Raw genomic sequence first — 22,298 nt, 5'->3', positions numbered from 1 at the left:
TTCTATTAACATAACTCAGTTTTCATAGGAACAAAAGAAATTCATAAATCTCTTTAATGGGAAAGAAGTTTGTTTCTTTTGGCTTCTGGGCATCCGTTCAAAGCTGGTCCTCACTGAGCACTTGGAGTGTAGTTATCTAGGTAATGGTGCGGCACTTCCAGCTGGTTCATCTATCTCTGCAGGGCTCAGGCATGTGAAGGCTGTAAAGTTTCCACCCTCACATTTCAGCATATGTTCAGTCACTCGATGGCTGATTATAGCTAAGCAAATAGTTTATGATGAATAACTTACTCAATTTGTTAAGCTTGCTTTCTTCTTGTGGCATATCCTCCAGCACACTGGTTTCTTCAAATGTTTGTGAACCAGGGTAATTTAACCAGTTTCTTTTAACAGTGTGGGTGGATCCAGAGCAGTGCTCTGGCTGAACTCACTATTCAAAGACTGTGATTAGTTAATTGCTAAAATAAATTATGTGCTATTGTTTCTGCTCCCTGCCTGTTTAAATGCTTGTATACGTCTTCCTTATTAACTTAGAGAGTCACTGTGGAGTCAGTGCCACTGAAACTTCATCTTCAAGGTATTCTGCTTTTATACAAACACAGTTGTTGGCTTGTTCTTTTTGTTATCGTTTTTACTCAAGCCTTTGTCAGCACAGGGAAATGTACAAAGTCATCTTCACGCCTTGTTATTTTGGACTCAGTTATTATCTTAAGAATAGCATGTAATTAATATAAACAAATGACTCTAGAAACATTTTAAGAAGGAAAGAAGTGTGGTAATCAGACAAAACTTCCTCAGAATGTTAGTAATCTAATCTTATTAAAATAGCAGTATTTAACAGCTCCATCTGCTAAATACATTAACTCAAACAGCAGGAAGAAAATCCTTAAGTTTCTGAGAGGCAAGGGTTCTTCTATGTTCATGATATTTTTTTTTTAAGAACAATAGGCATTGTGCCAACAAGATCACAAGTCATAATCTAGTGATGATTAAATTATTAAGTTAGTCCAGGAGATTTGTGGAAGACAAACAAATTAAATCAATGAGAAGCTGCATCTGCTCTGGTAAGAGGACAGCTGTACATGGGAGCCAGAACAAGGGTGTGGGTTCTGCCAGCAAATGCAGAAAAGCTGTAGTGTTTCTACCAGCTGATTATGTTTTCATGTGAATAATCAATCAAAAATGTAGTGACAAGCCAAGAATCTTCTACAAATATGTTCATTTTATGGTAAATTATTGTCTGTGTGATTTACAGGTATGCTTTTTAAAAATTCGTTGAGATATTTAATGAAATCACAGTATTGTGCCCAATGGAATATAAGCATATAGCAATTAAGCGCAGTAAGCAGGGATTTACTGAAGTGATAGAACATTAACTGCTCTCTTTTGGATTTGTTTGTAATATGATGAGTAATAACATTGTATTATGAAAGGGAGTCATTCAGACAAAAGAGGAGCATTGATATGAATGAGCCTTAGGTGTTATCCTTAACAGACCTGCTACCAGAATGGCTGAAAAACAGGGAAGGATCAAGGCAGTTGAGAATTGTAGGATTGAAAGAAAATGACTCTGTTTTAGGTGGTGGTTGTTTGTAGTATTTAAATAAATTTATTGAGTAAAGTTTGCAGAACTGATCCTGTGTCCTTTACTATGGTCAAGCCTGAAGTATTGGCTGTTCAAAGGAGATCTTATTCTGGACCTTTCCTACTGAGATTTTGGAGTGTAATGCTCTCTGAAATCCCAGAAAACAAATACAAATCTGATCATGGGCTCATCCCCTCATCCACTGAGGGAAATAAAAACCAAAAAGGCTCACAGGTTTGGGTTTTTTTAACAAGCTTTCCAGTTATGCATTTTTTTTTTTTGCTCTCTTTTAGGCACTCAGATAGGATTCTATTTGTTTTCTAGTCCCTATTTATACTATGCAATTAACCTACACAAAGTGATGCTTAAAGATGTCAGCAAATCATTCTGTGTCCATAAAGTTAACACTTCCCTGCCTGTATCCTTGTGGAGTTGTAGTGGACAGGTGACTTGGCTATCTACTGTTTGTTTCATTTTGGGGTTTTTCACAAGTGAAGTGTGTGCCACTTATGTAGTCCTTCATTTGCTGCCGTTTTGGGCCACTGTCCAACATGAAGTGAGATACCGTGCCCTGGCAACTTCTCTTGGGATTGCTGGGCAGACTCAAACCAGGTGTGGAGTGCTGAGCACGCCACATGTTCCTCCTTGCTCGGAGTCCCTGGGACTGCATCTCTCACAGGGCATCAAAGAATTTGCTCAACTTAATAAATGAATATATCTTGTTGAGACTGGAAGTAGGACTTTGTTGATCTTCCTACTTTCTCCAGTTTGTGAAAGCTTAGTCAGCATCGTGGCAAGTTTCTGCACTTTATTTCATGGTGTTTCAGGTCTGGCACAGCCACATGGCAGAAGGCGCAGGTGAACAGACCAACTTACAAAATCCAGCATGCCTTTCAGTGCCATCTGTGAATACTCTTTCCTTAACTTTTCATCATAATTTTATCTCAGAAAATGGAATAAGCATTAGGATTGTTTAACTTTGCAGAGTGCCCCTTGACTTCAGTTAAATACATGCCAAAGACACTTGTTTCAGAATTAAGCTCTGTGAACTCCACCAGTTGGGATGTTACTGCATACAACCCTCAAGCTCTGTTGAAAAGTTGAAAATTCCTTTGGAGTCACTCTGTGCTTGTTCTCTTAGTTTTTGCAGTGTGGTTGTCATCCCACAGCTCATTTGTTCCACAACAGCAATGAGGCAGAAGCACATGACTGCTGCCACCAGCCTCTCCTTACAGGTGTCTACTTCTCTGAAGGGCAGCAACTGATAAAGGATCTTCTCAATGTGACAACACAGGCAAAGAGGTCATGTACTTAAATCTATGAGGTCCCTCATCCTCTTGAAAACACGGAATATGAGAAAAGGAATGAAGGAGACTTTGCGATTCTCTCTTCCTTTCTCTCTTTATACACATTTTAATCTGGGCTTGGAAAAAAAAAACCACCTCACAAATGCAGAGGAACAAAGGGGTTTGTACACTGTACACTTTTCTTGAGGCTCTAATTGGAAGGTTTATAAATAGTTAAGCTGGGGTTTTTTTGCTATGTAATTCCAAATTATGTGTTAAACCCTTATTTTTCAGCTGGTGACCTTTGCAATAGTGACATTGCGTGCGTAGCATTAACAAGCAATGAACAAAGACAACTTCTTTCTATTTTTAGGAGAGGAGAGTTGCCAAACTTCAGATAATTTAGGAATCTCATGCATTTTTTCATAGAAATGATTCATAACTTTTCTTCTGCAGAATACACAACAAATTCAAAACTGCTTATAGAAGTACTCTGATTTGGTGTGTATTCAAATCTCATGGATTCATATCAATGTCAAAAATGGTTTTTTTCCAATGATGAGTATGGGAGTTACACCCCACAAGGCAATGGAAGAAAGAAGAATAAAACTACTGCTCTGTAACAGACCAAGTAGAACAAAGAAAAATCCCTAATGGATCTTCCAGTGAATACTCTACTTGAGTGTATAATGACTTAGCCCTTATGTTAGATCATAGATGACACTACCAGGTATAAGTATGTTTTATTGTTTGCATATTAATTCTGAAGTCCACTTTTCCTACTGAGTACTTTCACTCATTCAAGCTCTTTGGGTCAAGAATAAGCATGACTTGGACCAGAGAATAAAGGAAATGTCAGGGGGAAGGTCAGAGCTTCCAAGCGAGAGCACATGAGCACAGTCCTGGCTGCCCTTGGAATATGCTTAAATAGGGCCTTTGTGATGGTGCCATGATTGAATGTCCTCATCTTTTTTGCTTTGTCTCCAAACCTGACTGAGGTGGCAATGCAGAAGACTGCCCATGGAAAACTATTTTTTCAGTGGCTGGGGCTCATTACTGCTCCTCTGTCTTCAAATAAGTTTGGCTCTGTCCCAGAGAAACCAGGATTTAACTATTAAGCAGATGTACAAAATCTCCTTTAATATTAAAGTGGGCATGGTGAGATAGTGGGGACCTAAGTCCACACAGCTGTAGATACCGAAATTAAGAGTTTGCTCATACTAATGAGGCAAACTGTATCTGACAGTTTTGTTAAGTTACTGAAGTTGTGCATTCAAGCCTTGTGGCCATGAAGGGTTGGAGTGCTTTATTTTTTTAATGAAAGATCAGATTATTAAATCATCACAAGACTAAGATCTGGATAAGTCTTGGATACCTACCTGTTTTGTCTCTACCATAACATAGGCCTGTAATGAAGCCTTTTGAGTAATCAAGTCTAGTATGAAACAGTACATATCCTAAGTTAAGTCTGTTGCAGAATTCATAAAGAGCGTCCAGCTGGGAACAACAGAATGGAAAGCCCTTCCTTCTTGTCTCTCACTTTCTGTCCATAACATGTGTCTTTTTCCTTAACAAAAAAAATCAAAAAACAATACAAAAAGACCACACAACACACACACACACACCCCCAAATCAACAGCATATTTCATCTTTTTGGGGGGTTACCATGGGTGTTGCTATCAGAGAGCTGCCAGGAGAAGTTCTGCCATGTGTGTTGTGTAGCCTTTATGGTGATGGCTGCGTTTCAGTCAGTTTTTATTTATGAGAGAAACATCTTTAGGTTTTGGTACTGTGTGCAAATTGTCTATAAAAGTTGCTAATGAAAAGGATTCATAAATGTCCCAAAAAGGAGATAGAAACAACACTAATTTTCTTCTGCTATTTAAAGTGTTCCTGACCCTGAAGCATATCTCTCTAAGGCCAATGGAAGTAAAAGAATGTAAATGTTGTACAACAAGAGGATTAGACCCATAAACTGTCCATGCCTGCTCGTATTAGGACATTATTCACTGGAATTCATTGTAGGGCAAGCCGTTGCCTATGTGGAGTACTTGTTTAAACTTGTGAAATTGTTGCCATCTGAAAGGCAGAGCGAGCACTGGAAAGCACGCTGCCAGACCTGGCCCAAGCCCACCCAGCTCATTAGCATCAAAGCTTTGTATTTGCACCCCACTTAATGACTTCAGGGCTTCTTAAAGCAAGCCAGTGCTCAAACTATGGAAGCAGCAAGTAAGGGATTGTTTACAACACTGAGTACTGGTTTAATTAACTCATCTAAATCAATTTAGGTTGCCAGTCTGTACCACTGCAAGGTCTGTTGTAAGACTCTTGTCTACTGAATTGGGCATAAATCTTATGATAACAACAGTGGAGTGAAAGGGGTGCCCAGACGGATATTAGGGGGGTTGAAAATGAAAAAAGCTCGCTTCTTTTCTTGAACTGTGTTCCAGATAAAGGCAGCAGGGAAGTGGATTGTTTTTCCTCACTGCTTGGCTCGAGCCATTCTGCAGCAGGCCTGGGTAGTCCAGCAAGCCAGTCTGGATGTTTCCAGAGAGCCCTGTGTGAGGAATTCAGGCAAAAAAAGGAAATATCTGGGCTTGCGGATTCCCAGCCCAGGCAGGTGTTCAGTAACAGATGTGCCCAAGGCACGGTGTAACGCTCGTCAGCAATGACTCCGTCTGTTCAAAATGGTGACTGATGGGGTAAAAGATGGCTTTAGACAGGTAACTATTGTAAGCGTTAGCACATGCTGCTACAATGCTGAAAACATTAGGAACTACGAAAATCAGCCATCCTCTGACCTGTGCATTGTATTTATGTATGCAGATGTGTAATGCTTAAGTTAAAGAACAATTATTTAAAACACAAAGCAGGAGGGGAGCAATTGTCGTGAAGGAAGACCATAAATTTTCTACATGACATGTATGAGAGTGACAAAAAAGTGGTTTGAATTGCTTTGTGTAATGGACAATTAAAGTTTTTGAATAAAATATATAGGGGCTAATGGCATCCTTTTTCCCCTTTAATACAAGTGGCAGAGAAGCGAGATTGTGGCATGGGTGACCTTGTGTAGAATAGTTTGGCACTTACTGGATACAACCAAGACATTTACGAGGCCATCTCTGACAGTGTGAAATATTTTCTTTCAGGTAGATGTTTGAAAAAAATATTTAGAAAGGAGTTATCACATCTGTTTTATGTTACTGCATTTTTAATATAAGTAATCTAATTTAGGCTGGAAAAAAACGTATGAGAGGCTTCTGTATACTTCTTCTGAAGCTGTTTTGTTTTTGCAGATTTAATTGTAGGTGCATTTGGAGCTGGAAAAGCAGTTGTTTACAGGTACGTGGCAAATACAACGGATGTTTTTATTTTCCAGCTTTAGTGGGAGATATGCAAATAAACAAATTTCACATTCCTGTGTTGCCCTGGCGCAGTGTATAAAAGATGTTCATTACAGATGATAGATCAAGCATCTTGTGAGAAACAAATGCATTTTTCCCATGCTCAAAACTCATCATTTTCAAAGAAAATTTCCATGCTTAGTCTTACCTCAAAAAACTTCTGGAATATTTGACTCCTTAGTTTATTTTGTATAAGAAAATTAAAAAGCATAAAATTGATAATTAATTTCTTTCCTGGGGGAATGGTGCTAGTAAAAAAATTTCAAGCAAGTCTGATTCTTGTGGAGGTTGTGTATGTTAAGACATGAACTATGCAATGAAAATAAAGACTGCTGCTTTAGCCTCAGTTTAGAAAAAAATGTATGAGATCCTGTTTTACAAATCACGGAGTTGTTGCTTACTACGGATTTTCACTAAATGCACTTTTTGATTAGAGGTATAATTTAAAACTACCACATACATAAAGAAAAATCTGCTGATGCTTTCTTAGTCCAGCCGTGCCCACAGTTCTTGCATTTAAATATTCACCATCTGTTGCTGCAACAATGTTATCATATTTCTGGATTCTTCTCTGTCTTCTTGTTGTATGTATTCCCAGCACTACCTGACTGAGAAGGCATGTTCTTCTTCCCAACTGAATGTTTGTCAAAGCCCAAGAATTTTGTAAAACAGGAATGTTAGCTCATTTTAGCTAACACTGTAGGTTCAGTGAGTAGACCTGATTTTCCTACTGCCCTATGATAGAATCATGCAAATACTTTGCAGTACATCAGTTTGCAGTGGCATAAATGACGGCATAGGATGTGAAATATTGGAGAATTAGATCCAGTGTGTATTTTGGATAGCAATTAAAAAATGTGCCCTATTTAATTTAAGAAAGTGAATAGCAGGAGGCCATTTCCTGGCCACAGTGTATCAAGTATGCAACTTGCCATATGGGAGAAATGGAATTTTATTAAATGAGATTTGCTAAAAAAAAAAGGTTTTCCCTGTTGCACAAAACCAAAGTAATTTTATTTTTTTAATTTCTTGTCAAAGTAATATAGGGAAGTAATCATAAAAGCTCAGCTATGGATTGAAATATGAGGAAAGTAATTTGGTAATAAGCTGGTTTTGACAGAAATATGTAACTTACTGAAAAATAGTACTGCTGTCTCTAAAAAATCAGAATTTAGACCCTTTCTTGTTTTCATCTGTCTTCTAAATTGCTCTCAGTTATAGATTATCTCATTACTTAATAACAGATTGTTATTCAAAGGGATGGTTCACATCACCACAGCTATATATTCACATATTCAGCAGAATTTTGTGATGATTACTTCTGGTTTCCAAAGTCAATTGTCTCAAGACTTGTCAGACAGAGTGTACTTTATTATTGGCTCAAGATATTCTAGATCAACTGCTATTTTAACCAAATTATGTTTATTCTTTTAAGAATCTTAACAGAGATAGCAAGTCTGAATATGTCACTGTTAATGGAGACAGTATAAAACAAATCTAACAGTACAAAATAATAGCCAAAGGACTGATGTAAGTCCCAAAAGGCAGACTGTACCTTTGTGAAAACCCAGTGTGATGAGATGTGTCTGATGTGCCTTAGTCCCAGAACAGATGGCTGACTATAGGATACATGATATAGTCATGCTGTTAACCTGTGATTTTTTGTGAAGAACTTTCAAAATGTCATAATAGGGGGTACCACAGTTTCTGACATAATCAGAAAAGCTCTTTTATGGTAGGAGCAACTTTATAAAAGTGTTTTCTCCCAAGTAACTCTACATTGATGGGTTCTTTGTGGCCATCTCAGTTAAGTGTTTTCTCTGCTGCAACTTGGGTGCTAATGTGCTCCTTCTGAATGCTGTGAACCTTATTTCTGCCCCTCAGAGCCAGACCTGTTGTGACAGTGAATGCCCAGCTCATTCTGAACCCCATGATTGTGAATCCAGACAACAAAACTTGTCAGCTCCCTGGCTCTCAGCTTTTGGTGGCCTGGTAAGTTTATGATTATACAAAAACAATCCTTATCTTCTTTCCCAAATAACTTCCTATTCCTAACTTTACTTGCTGTTTTTTGTTGAACATGTTCAAAGTTCAAAAACAATGTTAAAACATGCTATGAGCACAACAACAACAACAAACCATATAGAACAGAGCTCTTTCTGATATCTTCTAGAACTTCACAGATTCTCAAAATGGAATAGCTTAAAGTCCTTTGTTATGCTGAGTCTCTTTCTGCGTAGGAGGATGCTCAGTCTCTCCTAGGATCAAGCTGCAAATTCATAGGCAATGTTTGAGTGAATGAAACATGAAACAGCTAAGACAGACAAAATACAGAAATATTCATCCATCTAAACACACGTCTTTGTTGAGAAAATGTAACAGTGAAAGTGCTGTAAAGAGCTGGTGGGCCCACCATTTTCTGTTAGAGAGAGGTCTTGGTCCTTTGTGAAAGAGAGAAGATACCTGGCTAGCCATTCTGAGAGCAGTTCACAGGATGTTGTTTCTGGCTGTCATTGGTCAGAGGAAAGCTTTTTTTAGTGCATTGTACAGGACAATGTTGCATATATCTTTAAAAGATAAACCCTCCACCACAGTAGCATTTAACTTCGAAAATAAAAGGTACATTCAAAAACTTGAAGCTAATTAAAACCATTTCAGATCAGATGCAAATATAAAATGCTTGCAGGACAGTTGGAGGGTCTCTAATAGCACATAATACTACCAAAAAGGCACGTTTACTGCACTAGAAAAAAAAAGTCACTTAGAAAGGCCCCCAGGAACAGTTGATAAAAGAGGCTATTACAAATACATAAGATACTGTTTAAAAGTGGAAATCATAACAAATGAGGAAACTAAAAACAAAACAGAGCATAAATGCCTGCAACTCAAATATAAAATACCAGTAAGTCCTGCCAGAGAGACTGTGAGGAACAGATTTCTAAGACCTAAAAGCTAGTCATATCATTTATTTAAACACATTAGAAGCAGAAAGCCTGCCAGTGTGTGTGCTGGATGGAAAGAATACCAAGGTGGAAAGGAGGATTCCAGAAGATAAGGTGACTGCACAAATTTTGCACTGCTTTTAAACCAGAGGTGATCAGAGGGATTCCCCACACTAAAACATAAATCTAAAAATTATCTCAAGTTTTAGAGTCAGCAAAACAGTTTTTAGAACAAACTGGTAAATATGAACCATAAAAAATAATCATGATCAGAAGCAGTTCATTTAAGAGTCATAAAGGAACTCAAGTCTGATACATTTAAACCACTAAATATGTGGGCTTTCACTGCATATGGGATGGGGCTGTCAAGAGATTTTCGCTTTTGCTCTATTCTTTTATACCTTATGGAACTTGTCGTATTTGTCATAATGTTCCTCATTTCTACATCCAGTGTCGAAAATCACCCATCTACAGAGCAATGCAGAAGGCACTCAGTAGAACTATACTATGCAGTCCCAGAATTTTAAAAAGCTTTGGATTTTCTGGAATAGGATCCAGATCAAGATCCACCCTGACTTTTTATTTCAAGCACCTTTTAATAGTTGATGTAATGGAGAGTTTAAAATGCCGACATTGGGCTCAAGCATGTTCATTGATCCAAATTATGTTTCTTCAGAACTGTTTAAGACTTTTGAAGAATACTTTATGCTGTTATGGTAAAGATTTTAAAACCATAACATTTGCCAACAGGGTACTGTTGGTAAAAAGAAAAAGAAAAAGGTTTTTTCACAAGAGAAATAAATAAAAACTTCTCTGTTAAAAAATTATTCCTGCTGTGAGATATTGTTTAAAAAAGGGGAAAACCCCCAAAGTATGCTCCTTTAACATGTAGTTTTTTCATTACTTTTCATTTTTATGTTACGTTTGGTTTATATCTACAAGAGTTTTAATAGGACTATAATTTAATTTGTCTGCTTTATTTTCAAATACTCTTCCCTAAAGATTTAGCTCATATTATAAAATGACTGAAGAGCACCTGCTGTTTTCCATGCCATAATTTTTCTCTTTAGTTGATGTAAGCTTGTATTGTGCATATGAAAACAATTAGTAGGGAAACTCCAAAAGGTAAAGAATTCCGCAGTCCCATGGGATAGACTTCTGTATCTCTTAGCCAGCTGTGCAACTTGTATAAAACGTCTACCGACTGACACTGCAAAATTAGAATGTAAGGAAACCTCCTACCAGAAAAGTGTCAGAAGGTTTGCGTGTGTGCATGAATAATGTGGATTATTGTAGATTTTCAAGTATTAGGAAAATATTATTTTTGCTCTGGTATAAATTGGAAAGCTGAAGCACAAGAGGAAACATGCACACAGAAAGTAATTTTGCACACAGTCCTAAGAGAATTGTCCTGAACTTCTACAAACATGATTCTTTCTCTTCTATGTTTAAAACATAGCTATTTATGAGTTCCCGAAACTAACAAATTTGTAACAATTCTGCAACTTTGAAGCTATTGAACAAAAGGTAACCCCCTTTTTTTTTCCTTGAAAGTGTGAAAGATGCAGGTTAATTTCTGTAAAAAGGGGTAAATAAACCAAACATTCACATTTTTCAAAAGCTGTTTCCTCATCATATGATTTATGATGTCCAAGACTGGAGTCCATCCATCAAGAGGTCTATTTTATCCCTGCATTGGTATTTTTATTATGTTGAGAGCTGATTATCCACTAGCAACTTTGTTGCTACTTTGTGCTTAAATGGTATCTACAAAAAAACCCCAACACCTCCTCCTATCTCTAATTTAAGGTAGTGCACAAATACTGTTATTTCCATTTGGCAGAGTAGCAAGAGGTCAGAGAAGTTACATGGGTTACCAGAAGTAGTGCAAAAGTATCCAATCATGATAAAAAGTCAATTTGCAGAATATATTTTTTATTTGTTAGTGCTTTTCAGGTTTGGATGTCTAATCTGAGATGTGCCTTGTAGGCGTCTTCAGGGAACCCAGCTACCCACCTTTTGTAAGCCCACTAAACGAGAGGCAAACTGTTTAAAATTTCTGATATTCAGGTTCAAAAACTTGATCAAAAATCAAAAAATAATTTGAAAAAATTTGTCATTCTTTTATCTCCAAATGTGTTGTTATTGTTAAACCAGTAATAAAATATTTATAATCTTAAATCAGCTAGATTCATTAAATGAGATCTTTCTACAGACACTTCAAAAAAAGCTGAATATAAAATTCCTACCAAAAATATAAAAAATAATAATATTTCAACCCCTCTTAACTTATTATATTATTATAACTGCGCATTTTAAAATATTATCATTTGTTATTATTATAACTGCATAAATTATGGGCTGTTTTTTAAATTTTGCTCTTTTTTGATGCTAGTAATTTCTTTTCCCAGTGACTTAATTCAAAACTGGATGTGATCAGTGCCCCATGGATATGGACCTAAGGGCCTTTGTACTTTGTTGAGATGAATTTGTGTAAGAGTTACTATAGACTGGTGGCCAGCGTTAATGCAAATCAGATAGCAAAGTCTTATGGCCAAGAGTCAGAAGATGCGTACCTCACACCTCAGGGGCTGACAGGAGGAAAGTAGTCAGGTGGTAACAGTTGCTACTCAGGAAGCCATCACTGTTGCAGACCTCTGCTGTGCCAGGAATGCAGCTGGGTAATTTGATCGTTTTAGTAGCTCTAGAGAAGTTCAAAGGGCAGTCATTTGAGTTATCTAGCAGCCTTTCTGTTACCACAGCCTGGCCGCGTGATGTAGCCTAGCCATGGAAAGCCTTCAGCTTTAAAGCGCCGTGTTGGTCATTGTGGGTCACTGGTTAGACTTTGGCATAAGAAAATCTAAAAGCAGGCCAAGAATTAGAAACAATTTCTTTAAAGGTCATTCATCAGTAGACGATAAGGGCTTCTGCTATTCTTCTATAGAGGTTTGGGACCTTGCAGGTTGGTGTCTGCCTCACACAGAATGGAAGTCATAGCATCAGAGCTTAAAGTGCCTTTCTGCTAAGGCATTGTCCATTCTTGCTCTCCATGTGCAATCCTGTGTGCTAGGGAAGTTGTTAACAATAACAAATGACATCTGGTTAGATCTGGTAATTCCTTGCTCTTCACTTCCTGAATCAAATTTCCTATTTTTTTCACCTACTAGAATAGCTAGACCAAAATAAATTCTTTCTGGTACAGACTGCAGTCTGGAATTTTGAGTAATATTAAGTAATTTGGTTTTACTTCTAAAAAGACTGCCCTCATCTATACCATAAGTAGTTTTGAAGAAATAGGAATTTTTTTAAGCTTCTTGTTCTAATAATATTAAAACGTCTAGTAGTATTAGTCTACCCAAAGAACATAAAATTATTTCAGACTGCTTTGTTGTCCCAAGATAACCAGGAAAAGCTAGCATGTTCAGTTTTAAGGCTATCTATTCTGTAGTTACAATGAAATACTATTCAAACCATAAGCTTATAGAGAAGACAGACACTGCAGAATAAATGCTGTGTGGGGATCTCTTCAGAGAGGCAAGATTGACAGCACATAAAAGTTCATGTGCTTTAGGATGAAGGACTGTTTCCTAGTTGTTTCTTACCTGCTGAAGTTTTCTTCCTTTCATTGTCAGTTGGTTGGTTGATTGCTCCTACAAGCAAGCTCAAAAGCTCAGCTATATTTCTTACTGCACCTAGGAGCCAGATCTTAAATCTCATAAATCCTTTAGACTCCTGTCCTCTTTTGTGGTCTGTCTTTCCCTCTGCTTTTCTTTTTCTCACGACTAAAGCATCCCTCAACATCTTCACAGCATCTTTTTGTCAAAGTGATGAACATATCTAAATTTGCCTGGATCTGTGATCAAAATCTGTGATGTCTTTAGAACTGTTTCTGAATTAAATATCCATAGAATCACAAGTGTGTGGCAGAATTCTTCTAAACCCATAGTCTTGCCTCTTGCATGGCCAGAGGCTAGAAGACTAATAAACCTCAATTTTTTGCTTTTTTGCACTGCCATTCCTGTTTTGACGTGCTCTGCCTGGAGCGGAAGGATTAAATCTAGGCTCTTAAACATACACTGAAATTGTGCTCTTTAACAAGTAAAGCATTTCAGGCTGGATTTTTAATTCAAGCTTTTTTTAGACATGACAGTGCAAAAACTGTGAGACCTCCAAAGCGAGATCACCAAATTTAATACGTGATGGCAGTTCGTGAGTTTACGTTTGAGAAAATACACTCTTATGCTATGACATGTGAGACTGACTTGTGAAGCCTGATGTCTAAATTGCATGTATGCGATTACACAAGCTTTTCTCATTTTTGTTGTTCTTGTCCTTGTATATTAGGAAATAATTGGTTCTTCATGTGTTAGCTCATAATTGTAAAGAATTAGGAGTATGACTGAATTTGCAATTTCTACATGGACCATAACGTCATTCGAAGGCTGCATTTAAGTAGAGTTTAATGGCATAAGGCAATTTTTTTGCCCAAGAGGAAAGTATTTAAGGTCATGGGAGTGACATGAATCCCAGATGCGGCACAGTTAAATTTCTCAGAGGAAACAAACATGCAATTAGAATGTGATTACAGGTTATTTTAAAGGTTATGTTACTGGTTTTGAATCCACTGCATGGAGAAATTATTATGTAGTATAACAGTAGTGAGAAGATTAAGAGCAATGGGTAATGCAAATGTTTTTATTTAACTCAAGCTGATTTCACATCTTCCAGTGCAGTCCATGTTTAGCTGAGTTGTCCTTATACAAAACAAAATATTTTCTGAAGCCATGAAAATACTCTTTAAGAATGACTTTTAATTAGGGACACTTGCAAATTATCTTTCACCTGAGCAATTTTGTTAGTTATACAGGACTTCTTTAGGAGTAATGGTGTGGAGAACTAAGTCCTTGTGTGGTGCGACAGCAAAAATAAAAAATCAAGAGCATCTTTCCAGTGACAGATTTCTTGTTTTTGCACTCATCAGGGAAGCACGCCCTGCATTAGCATCAACAAGCATCATTATAACTTTCCTTGGCCATCCACAGAGTAATTTGTGAAAGCCTTTTTAAAATGTGATTCAGTTAAATATTTATATAACTTGCACAGATTCCTTAGAAAGTGAAACTTTTCTATAAGCATTTATAATTTTCAGGTTTTAAATTTAATTTTTATAGTAAGTCTTGTTAGAAATTATCAGCCAATAAAACTATGAAAGGCTTCTCCTGTCACTTGTTGAGCATAACTGCAAATCTGTTGCCTGTCTTACAAAGAAATGGAAATAAATGTTTATTATGAAGAATAACTAATTATGGCTGAGGTGGTATTTGTATAATACAGTTATAATTGTGATGTGAATATTGCTAGGCTCAAAAAAGCTTGCTATACACTCTGAATAGGCAAATGAAAAACGATTATCTTAGAGTATGTTGCATTGTGTAGAATGTGTTGCATTAGTGTACTAAATAAAATGAATAACGTGAATTTCTCTATGCTTTGATTTAGGTCATGTACCTGCCAACTTCTGCAAAAGTTAGCAAATTAGATACAATACATTCTGGTTAGTCTTGTGCCACAAAGATTGAACAATTCAGTTGGTATGTTTGGAATGAATTGTAGCCTCTTGGAATTGTGAAAGTCTTACAGTAATGCCAGTGAAACACATTGGCATTCTGTGTGTTTTGATTTGCTGGAAAACAGCTTGAGTGTTGACTGCATGCTCAAGGATTTTACTTATTTGAGCATGATGAACCAGAAAGGGCTTCTGCAGACAGCCTCATACAAAGGTGGTTTGCCAAAGCTTAACATAGGGAAGCCAGCTTTGCCAGTAGCATTAGGAGGGTGTAGGCTGCCTCAAGAATTAGCGGGAACAGAGACACTTCTCCATAGCTCTCCCAGGAAGATGATCAGACCTTGTCTTCTTTGATTATTAGTGGAGCCTAGCAGACTTGCTAACTTAGGGAATATCATAGGTAGAAATCTCATTTTTAAAATCATTTTTAAGAAAAGGAAAGGTATGACTTGGGAACTGCTGATTCCCGGGTCAGCTCTCTTTCTGCTAATAATTCTACTTTTTTATATGTAGCTTTACTGTAAGAGTCTGCGCAGACTTCGAAGGTCAAGGTATTTCAGATGAGATAGGTAAGAAATATTTTATATTGCTATAAATTACTCTGGCCTACTCAATTTCAGGTGTATTTTTTTCTTACATCTTGAAAGGCAATAGGAGTGAGAACCTCCTAAGGCAAGAAAATGCATTTAAATAGATAGATACAGATATAGATATAGATAAAACACAAAGCTTGTAGTATTCACTTGAAGGAATTTTTATTCAGTTTAAGCCATTTTCCAAATAAAACCAAGAATACCCTGGTGGAGAATGTACTGTTTTGAAAAAGAAAAAAAGTATTAAAAAAAATTAAGAGATGGAAGTCCTGTACACGTATGATCTGTGAATAAAATTAGAAAGTTTAAATTACATGTATTCCATACTTTGGATCAAAAAATAGTGTGCTGCTAAACAGACAGACACTTAAAGCAAGAATTAGTTTTGCTTGGAAGACTTTGTTAGAGTAATTAACTATAATATGTAATGAATTGTTTACTACTTTTTCTTTCTATGTTAAATAAATATTTGATCTACTTTTATCTTTTAGTGCTGACAGGTGAATTGCAGTTAGATTCACTGAAACAGAAAGGAGCTGTTAAGAGGACCCTCTTCTTTGATTACCATCAGTCACATCTTTACTTCTCCATTGTGATAGAAAGACAGAAACAGCTCCATTGCCAGGACTTTCTTGTTTATCTCAGAGTAAGTTGTTTAAAATGTTTTGGCCTGCCATCATCATTTGAGTAGTGTCAGGGATTTAAAGATAATAATAAAAAAAGGAGTCACTGGAAAAGGAAGAAAGATTTCCATTGTTCTTAGACCCCAATATTACAGAAATGTGAGATAAGAAAGGCATCGTCTGAGTGTCCAGAACATTCTTCTATCTGGGCAAAATATCCTATGTGAATCTTTGGCTCATCTTTTGTCAGTGTAAGTATAAAAGAAAGACTTCCTTTGAAGAGTGTACAGTTTCTCTGTACAAATACATTGATTTTGTGCTCTTCTGGAAATTCTGATTAGATACTGCATCTCCTGATACAAAAATGCAAGATTGCTCTCCCTGTAGTATCCACAGTGGGATGATCAACTAAATATGTTAAATGTCATGCCATTTTAGTTTCAACAGCTATTTTAAAGGAGTGTCACCAGCAATATTGGCCTAAAATTCATATATTTAAAACAATATTTTTAAGATATTTTAAAATGCTTTTAGAAAAATTAAAACTGTAGAACTGAAGTTGTGAGGGAGAAAGGGTCATTAAAAAAGCTGGAATTACCTCATGCAATTGAAGCAGATTCCAAGTTTGGTGCTAGAAATGCAGTGGGAAGTGAAATGGAGAAGTCTCAAGCAGTGTGTAACGAAATATCTGGGCAATAAAGGTGGTGGAGTTTTACCATTGCTAATCTATGTAAATTCTTGGTTATGAAACAAACCAACATTACCTCCACAAATCCACACATGCCCTACCTCCATTCCAAAAGGAAGGTGGGCAGTCGCTGATAGGAATTGGCTCTGCATCTCTCTCGAACAGCTTCATTTTAGGCTAATGCTTTGAAATAATTCTGAGTCTACTCAGCTCAGCCAGCTTCTTCCAGATGTGGGGCTGGGGAGGCAATGTGTTCTGGGCATTCTAGTTATTGGTGAGTCACTTTGCTTTCCTAATGGCATTACATACAGCCAGAATTTGTCAGCAGCTGCCAGAGAACCAAATCTTTACCTTCAATAAAGACTAAAGCCTGAACCTGTTGCCATACCATACTAATCTGAAATAGTTATATTAAACCATTGGGGTTTTTTGTGTGATTGTCACTCACAGGATGAAACAGAATTTAGAGATAAATTATCTCCCATCAATATAAACTTGAATTATAGTTTGGATGAATCCGGTTTTGAAGACAGCCTGACTGTGAAGCCAATACTAAACTATTACCAGAAAAGCTCAGTAACAGAACAGGTATGAATTTTGCATGCCACATTTTCTGTATGTAAACATGAAAGCATTTACAAATACTATGTGTGTCGTCTTCCTTAAAACAGAATATCATGGCCAGAAATTACATAACAAGGATTTAATTAATTCAAAATGTAAACTGAATATAAATATAGAACCAGGCAGGCCTTTAAAGCATTTCCAAAACTTTGTTGTATTCATAGTTCTGATTGCATTCTAGAATATGAAAGCCAAGTTAGTGTGGGAAAGAGCCTGAAAGATGATATTGTTCTGCTAAGGACATGGTTGACAGTCTCCAACTACTCATGTGGAAAGGAACTTATAGAGAGGAGAAAGATTAATTCAATAGGGCAATGCTAGTGATATTTAAGACATTTTGTTAGTGATACTTAATGCAGTTATTTGGACTTTGAAGTGTGTCGTAACTGTAGTATTCTTTTTTTATTTGTTTTGCGACAACACAGGCTTACATTCTGGTTGACTGTGGGGAGGACAATTTGTGCATTCCTGACTTGCAGCTTTCTGCAATGCCGTAAGTTAAATAAGATAAATGATGCTGTATGTAACAAAATTCAGATACCTCTAACTGATTTAACCAAATGAAATATGTAGAAAACAGTTATGTTGTTTGCTATAGGTACTCATTCTTACCTTACTTCCAAATTTTAATTTGCACATCCATCTAGAAAACAGAGAAATGGAGAAATATACACTTGAAAATGTATCTTTGTCAGACACATTCATGGTGTTTAATGGTTATCAGAAAGTATAGTTTGCAAGTGTTTGTTAGGATTGATTCTAGTTCTGTGAATGCCAAGAGATAATAAAAATTGTTGTTCAAAGGAGAATTTAAATTTCTTTACTTCAGAATACCAGTGATTTTGAACCTGAGACAGAATTCTCCCGAACTCATTATGCAGTGAAGTAAAGAAATTTCAGAATAAAAGAATTTCAAAACATGGCAACAATTCCTTCAGTGGAGGGAGAAGTATGCCATGCAGTACAAGTGGGGAACCTCTGACAGTTATCTGACTCTGTGCCATCAAAATCAGTACGTAATTGTGAAAGGAAAGGGCACAGTGCCGTTGCAGGTCTCAGGAGATCTGTCATTGTTCATTTTACAATGGGCATGAGCGGAAAACTGGAATCCCACCACCTTTGTGCCCTCCAGAAAACAATGCTGATGGGACCCCTGTGGCAAGTAATTCCTCTTCTAAATACTTCTTTCTGGTTAGAAAGTAGTCAGGGTCTGAAATTTTATACTAGTAACTTTCAGGTTCTGTGGTAGTCCACTTTGCCTGTCCACGGTGTTTGCTCTTGACCTCTTTCCTACACAGGTGCTGGCATAATTTTCCATGGGGTCATTTTTTATGGAAGATGTTTTATTCTGTGTTCCCAGAATAATTTCCAGAAAAAATGCTATGAAAGTAAAATGTTCTACTTTATTCTTATGTAAATCATGATTCTGCATGTCTTAACTCCTGACTAGTTAGTATGTTCTATATAGAGATAAAGATCAGCTAATAATTGGAGGAGAAAACTGTATCATGCTCATAATAAATCCAAGGAATGATGGGGAAGGAGCCTATGAAGCTGAGCTACATATAAAGATTCCACCTGAAGCAGATTACACTGGGGTTGAACGCAACAACAAGGTAAATGCAAATCAAAATGTTAGCAATAATAAAGCAGAACTGAGAGCAGGGTTAACCTACAAAGACTATACTAGCTGAAAGCAACAAGTAGAGAAGTGCCTTTTAGAAAGGGAGATCCCATTGACTCTCAGCTGTCTTTGCTCACACAGTCCAGGCTAAAGAGTAACCATGTCACCAAAGGATGGGAAGGACAGGACAATTCTGTTCAGAGCCAGCTGAGGTCAAGCTCCTTGCTATTAACTTAGTTATAATACCACACAAATACTGTCACGTTTCTCTTAGGGCTAGAGGTATTCACATCATTCAGATTTTGAAAAATCTGTAAACCCTACCAGCAGCAGAGAGTGATAGTGCATAACCCCCTGAGTGCTTCCAGCCTTGGATCCTGTGGTACCAGCTCTGTCAGAGTTAATGAGCCCTGCTGAACCCCGGACACTCGGACACTGCTGTCTCATGCTCCCAGCACACCAGTGTTTTACCCTTATTAAGGGTATCCCAGTCTGTGATACTCTCAATAGTTGAACATGAACTGGGATATAAACTTGACAAAATTGGGTTTCTTTGTAGCCCATTATTTTATCTTGTGGATAGGCCAAAAAAGCAGTTACAATGTAAAATGTTCCAGCCTTCACAGAGGACTAACGCTGATTGAGGTCCTGCTGAGCTGTATTGAACACACAGTGTTTCCTTTTTGGGTCTGTTTGTTTTTTAAGAGCAAAGACGAAACACTATCCTGCAAACAAGCAGAGTGTTCATGTATTCTCTGTTGGACAGCAAGTCTGCATTGCCTCATCTGCACATAAATCTCCCAAGCTGTTGCAACATGAGCTTGCTTTTTTCTGTCAGTGCCTGGAATGTTCAGAAGGGCCTCAAGGGTGAGAGTGGGAGAAAGCAAGTTAATTTCCTTTCTAAAGGCAAATGTTTTTAAGGAAGTTGAAAGTAACTTGCAAAGTATTTCCTTGTTCTCCTTCTGTCAGTGTTTTTATTAATGGGCTTTTAACCCAGTTGGGAAAAAATTACAAGAATTAACGATGTCACTGAAGATGAGAATATGGAACTTGTCTGCAACCTCACTTCTCAGGAGCATATCTTTGTACGCAAAACAAATAAGTAAAAACACTAGCCTCTTTTTATTTCTCCTTTTAGCATAGCCTCTGTTTTTTCAGACTGTGATCTACAGAACTTAAGTTCTCTTTGCTATGCTACACATGGTCGTATTTGTCCTTTGTTGCTCTTTGGGAATCTTTGGCTGTTCTTTTGGCCATGACCAAGTATGTCACCAGAGGCACTTGTTTCAAAACTCACAGCACATATTACCATGTATCTATCATTTGGGCTGGAGAGAAATCACTTGGGGCTTTTCATTATTATAGGAAAAACTGAATTTTGTAGTGCCAGCAGGGTAGAACTGCGTGTAAAGGAAGAAAAATAGAGGTGGGAGATTCTGGTGCTTTGGAAGAATAAGGAGAAGCTAGAATGGCTTGGGAAAGAGTGTTAATGTTCTTTTCTTTTGAAAACAATTTTTTAAAAACCCAGGAAACATGCAGTTTTTTAACTTTTCTTCAGATTTTATGGAAGATAAAATGCAGTTTTGGCAAATCCAGTTCTGAGTGCTTCTGGATTTATAGAAGAAAATTGCCTTCATTTTGCCTGCATTTACTTAGTTCACTACAACATGGAATTTATTTAATTTATTTATTTCTTAATTTTCATAATTATTCCATTCAAAGAGATGTCATTACGTTATTTCTGAGAAGGATCAAAACATTAGTCCTACTATCTACATCATTCTTAGTGTCTTCCCTTCTGCATTTGAAGGACAGTTTTCATGAGGATTACATATGATACTGAAAACAAGTTTATTCTTTCTAATGTTTTTAAACTGTAAATGCATATTTTTTTTAAACTATGGTCTTCATGATATTATGGGTTCATTAAAAACCTAAAAATTTCACTTCTAAGTACCTTTGGGAAAAAAATTGATATCGTAATTTTCTTCAAAAAGACAAAGCTAACATTTTCTGGCATTTAACTCTTGGTGGAGGTTAGCTCTTGTGTGCATTCAGTTGCTTTTCTGTATGGCCATATGTCACCTAAAACTGCTGCGAACATCACAAAGGATATATGATCTTTGTAATTTAAAAAGAAAATTTAGAATGCAAGAAAAACATTTTAAGTCTTAGACATTCTTTTATATCCTTCCTGTTCTGTTTTGTCATTTAATTCATTCTGTCTAAATGCACAAATTAAGTAACTTGACCACTCAAAACAAGAATTAGCAGGTTTTTTAGGTTTTTTCCCCAGAGTGATCAGAGGTTCATATGTTACCAGAATGACCAAATTCTTAGGGATCATAGTATAAATTAGTATAAATTAAAGAGGAACTCAATTAATTCAACCCATAGGACTTTAAAAAAATACAGCAATTTAAACCACTTGACAAGAGCACAGAAGGTATTACCACACTGGTATGCAGCAAACACCAAAGTATATGGAAAAAGTGTCGCGGTCTGTGAGTACTTTTGAGTCATGGCCCATAGGTGAAAATTAATATTTTCTGTTAGTTGCAATGGAGTCAGGATTTTCCTTCTTATTTTTATGGTTGTGCTGCACCCTGCCAATGGGGCATCTGTGATGGCTTCTGAAATGTGCTTAATTTAACACAGAGTAATTTCAGCAGACGGGTGGATTTATGCTACGGTCTGTTGCAATTATTCTTTTAAAGCTCTGCATCTAAGGATTTCATTGAATCTTAAAAGTATCAGTGTTTACAGTCCTCTGGGTAGCTGTTTTTCTCCAGACTGCAGAATCCTTTGTATTAAGGAGGGAGATTACTCACCTCAGAGCCAGAAAAACAGGTATACTGAGAGCAGAATTAATGAAATGTAATGAGCTGGATAAATCACTTTATACATTTCTGATGGAAGTGAAAAATCTTTGGAATCAAATAATTCTATTATGCTGACATCATTTCAGAGAAACTATACTCATAGAGGATATTAGGCTACTTTATTATGGGGCAACTGTGGATTTGGGCTATCTAATAAACAAATTTATCCCTTAAGTGCTTCCTGTCCAACCTGATTATTTTTTTTAAACAATTTATTGGGTTATCCAATATCATTTGAATTACACTCAGAAAATGTTAAAGTCAACAACTTAACTGAAAACTCATTTGCCTTCTACCTCGTCCCTTCAGCTTTATGGAACAAATGTTTGACCTGCCTCAGTTGTCATTATCTTGTTATCTCAGGCCCGATTCTGTAGCATATTGCACATAGACTGTGCAAGCCTATCAAAAGAGTAGCATTTTGCAGAGATGTATGTGATCATATGCAAGTGGAGAGCTGAGTGAACATGTGTGATCTTAA

The 22,298-nt window shown here is 36.8% G+C and overlaps 1 protein-coding gene across 1 annotated transcript in view; it reads left to right on the top strand.

The window, feature by feature from the left end:
* The window catches only part of ITGA8 (integrin subunit alpha 8), a 118,764-nt gene that overhangs the window by 39,375 nt on the left and 57,091 nt on the right, over positions 1-22,298 (top strand). Inside the window, exons 14-20 of the mRNA XM_056336240.1 lie at positions 6,168-6,213; positions 8,160-8,267; positions 15,297-15,352; positions 15,868-16,022; positions 17,138-17,275; positions 17,737-17,804; positions 18,780-18,927. Of these exons, the coding sequence (XP_056192215.1) occupies positions 6,168-6,213; positions 8,160-8,267; positions 15,297-15,352; positions 15,868-16,022; positions 17,138-17,275; positions 17,737-17,804; positions 18,780-18,927 (719 nt within the window). The remainder of the gene's footprint in view (positions 1-6,167; positions 6,214-8,159; positions 8,268-15,296; positions 15,353-15,867; positions 16,023-17,137; positions 17,276-17,736; positions 17,805-18,779; positions 18,928-22,298) is intronic.

This window comes from Falco biarmicus, chromosome 4, assembly GCF_023638135.1.
Source record: "Falco biarmicus isolate bFalBia1 chromosome 4, bFalBia1.pri, whole genome shotgun sequence".
In the NCBI taxonomy this organism is placed as follows: domain Eukaryota; kingdom Metazoa; phylum Chordata; class Aves; order Falconiformes; family Falconidae; genus Falco; species Falco biarmicus.
Note: the sequence above shows the minus strand (reverse complement) of the source record. Positions and strands in the feature narration are given on the sequence as shown.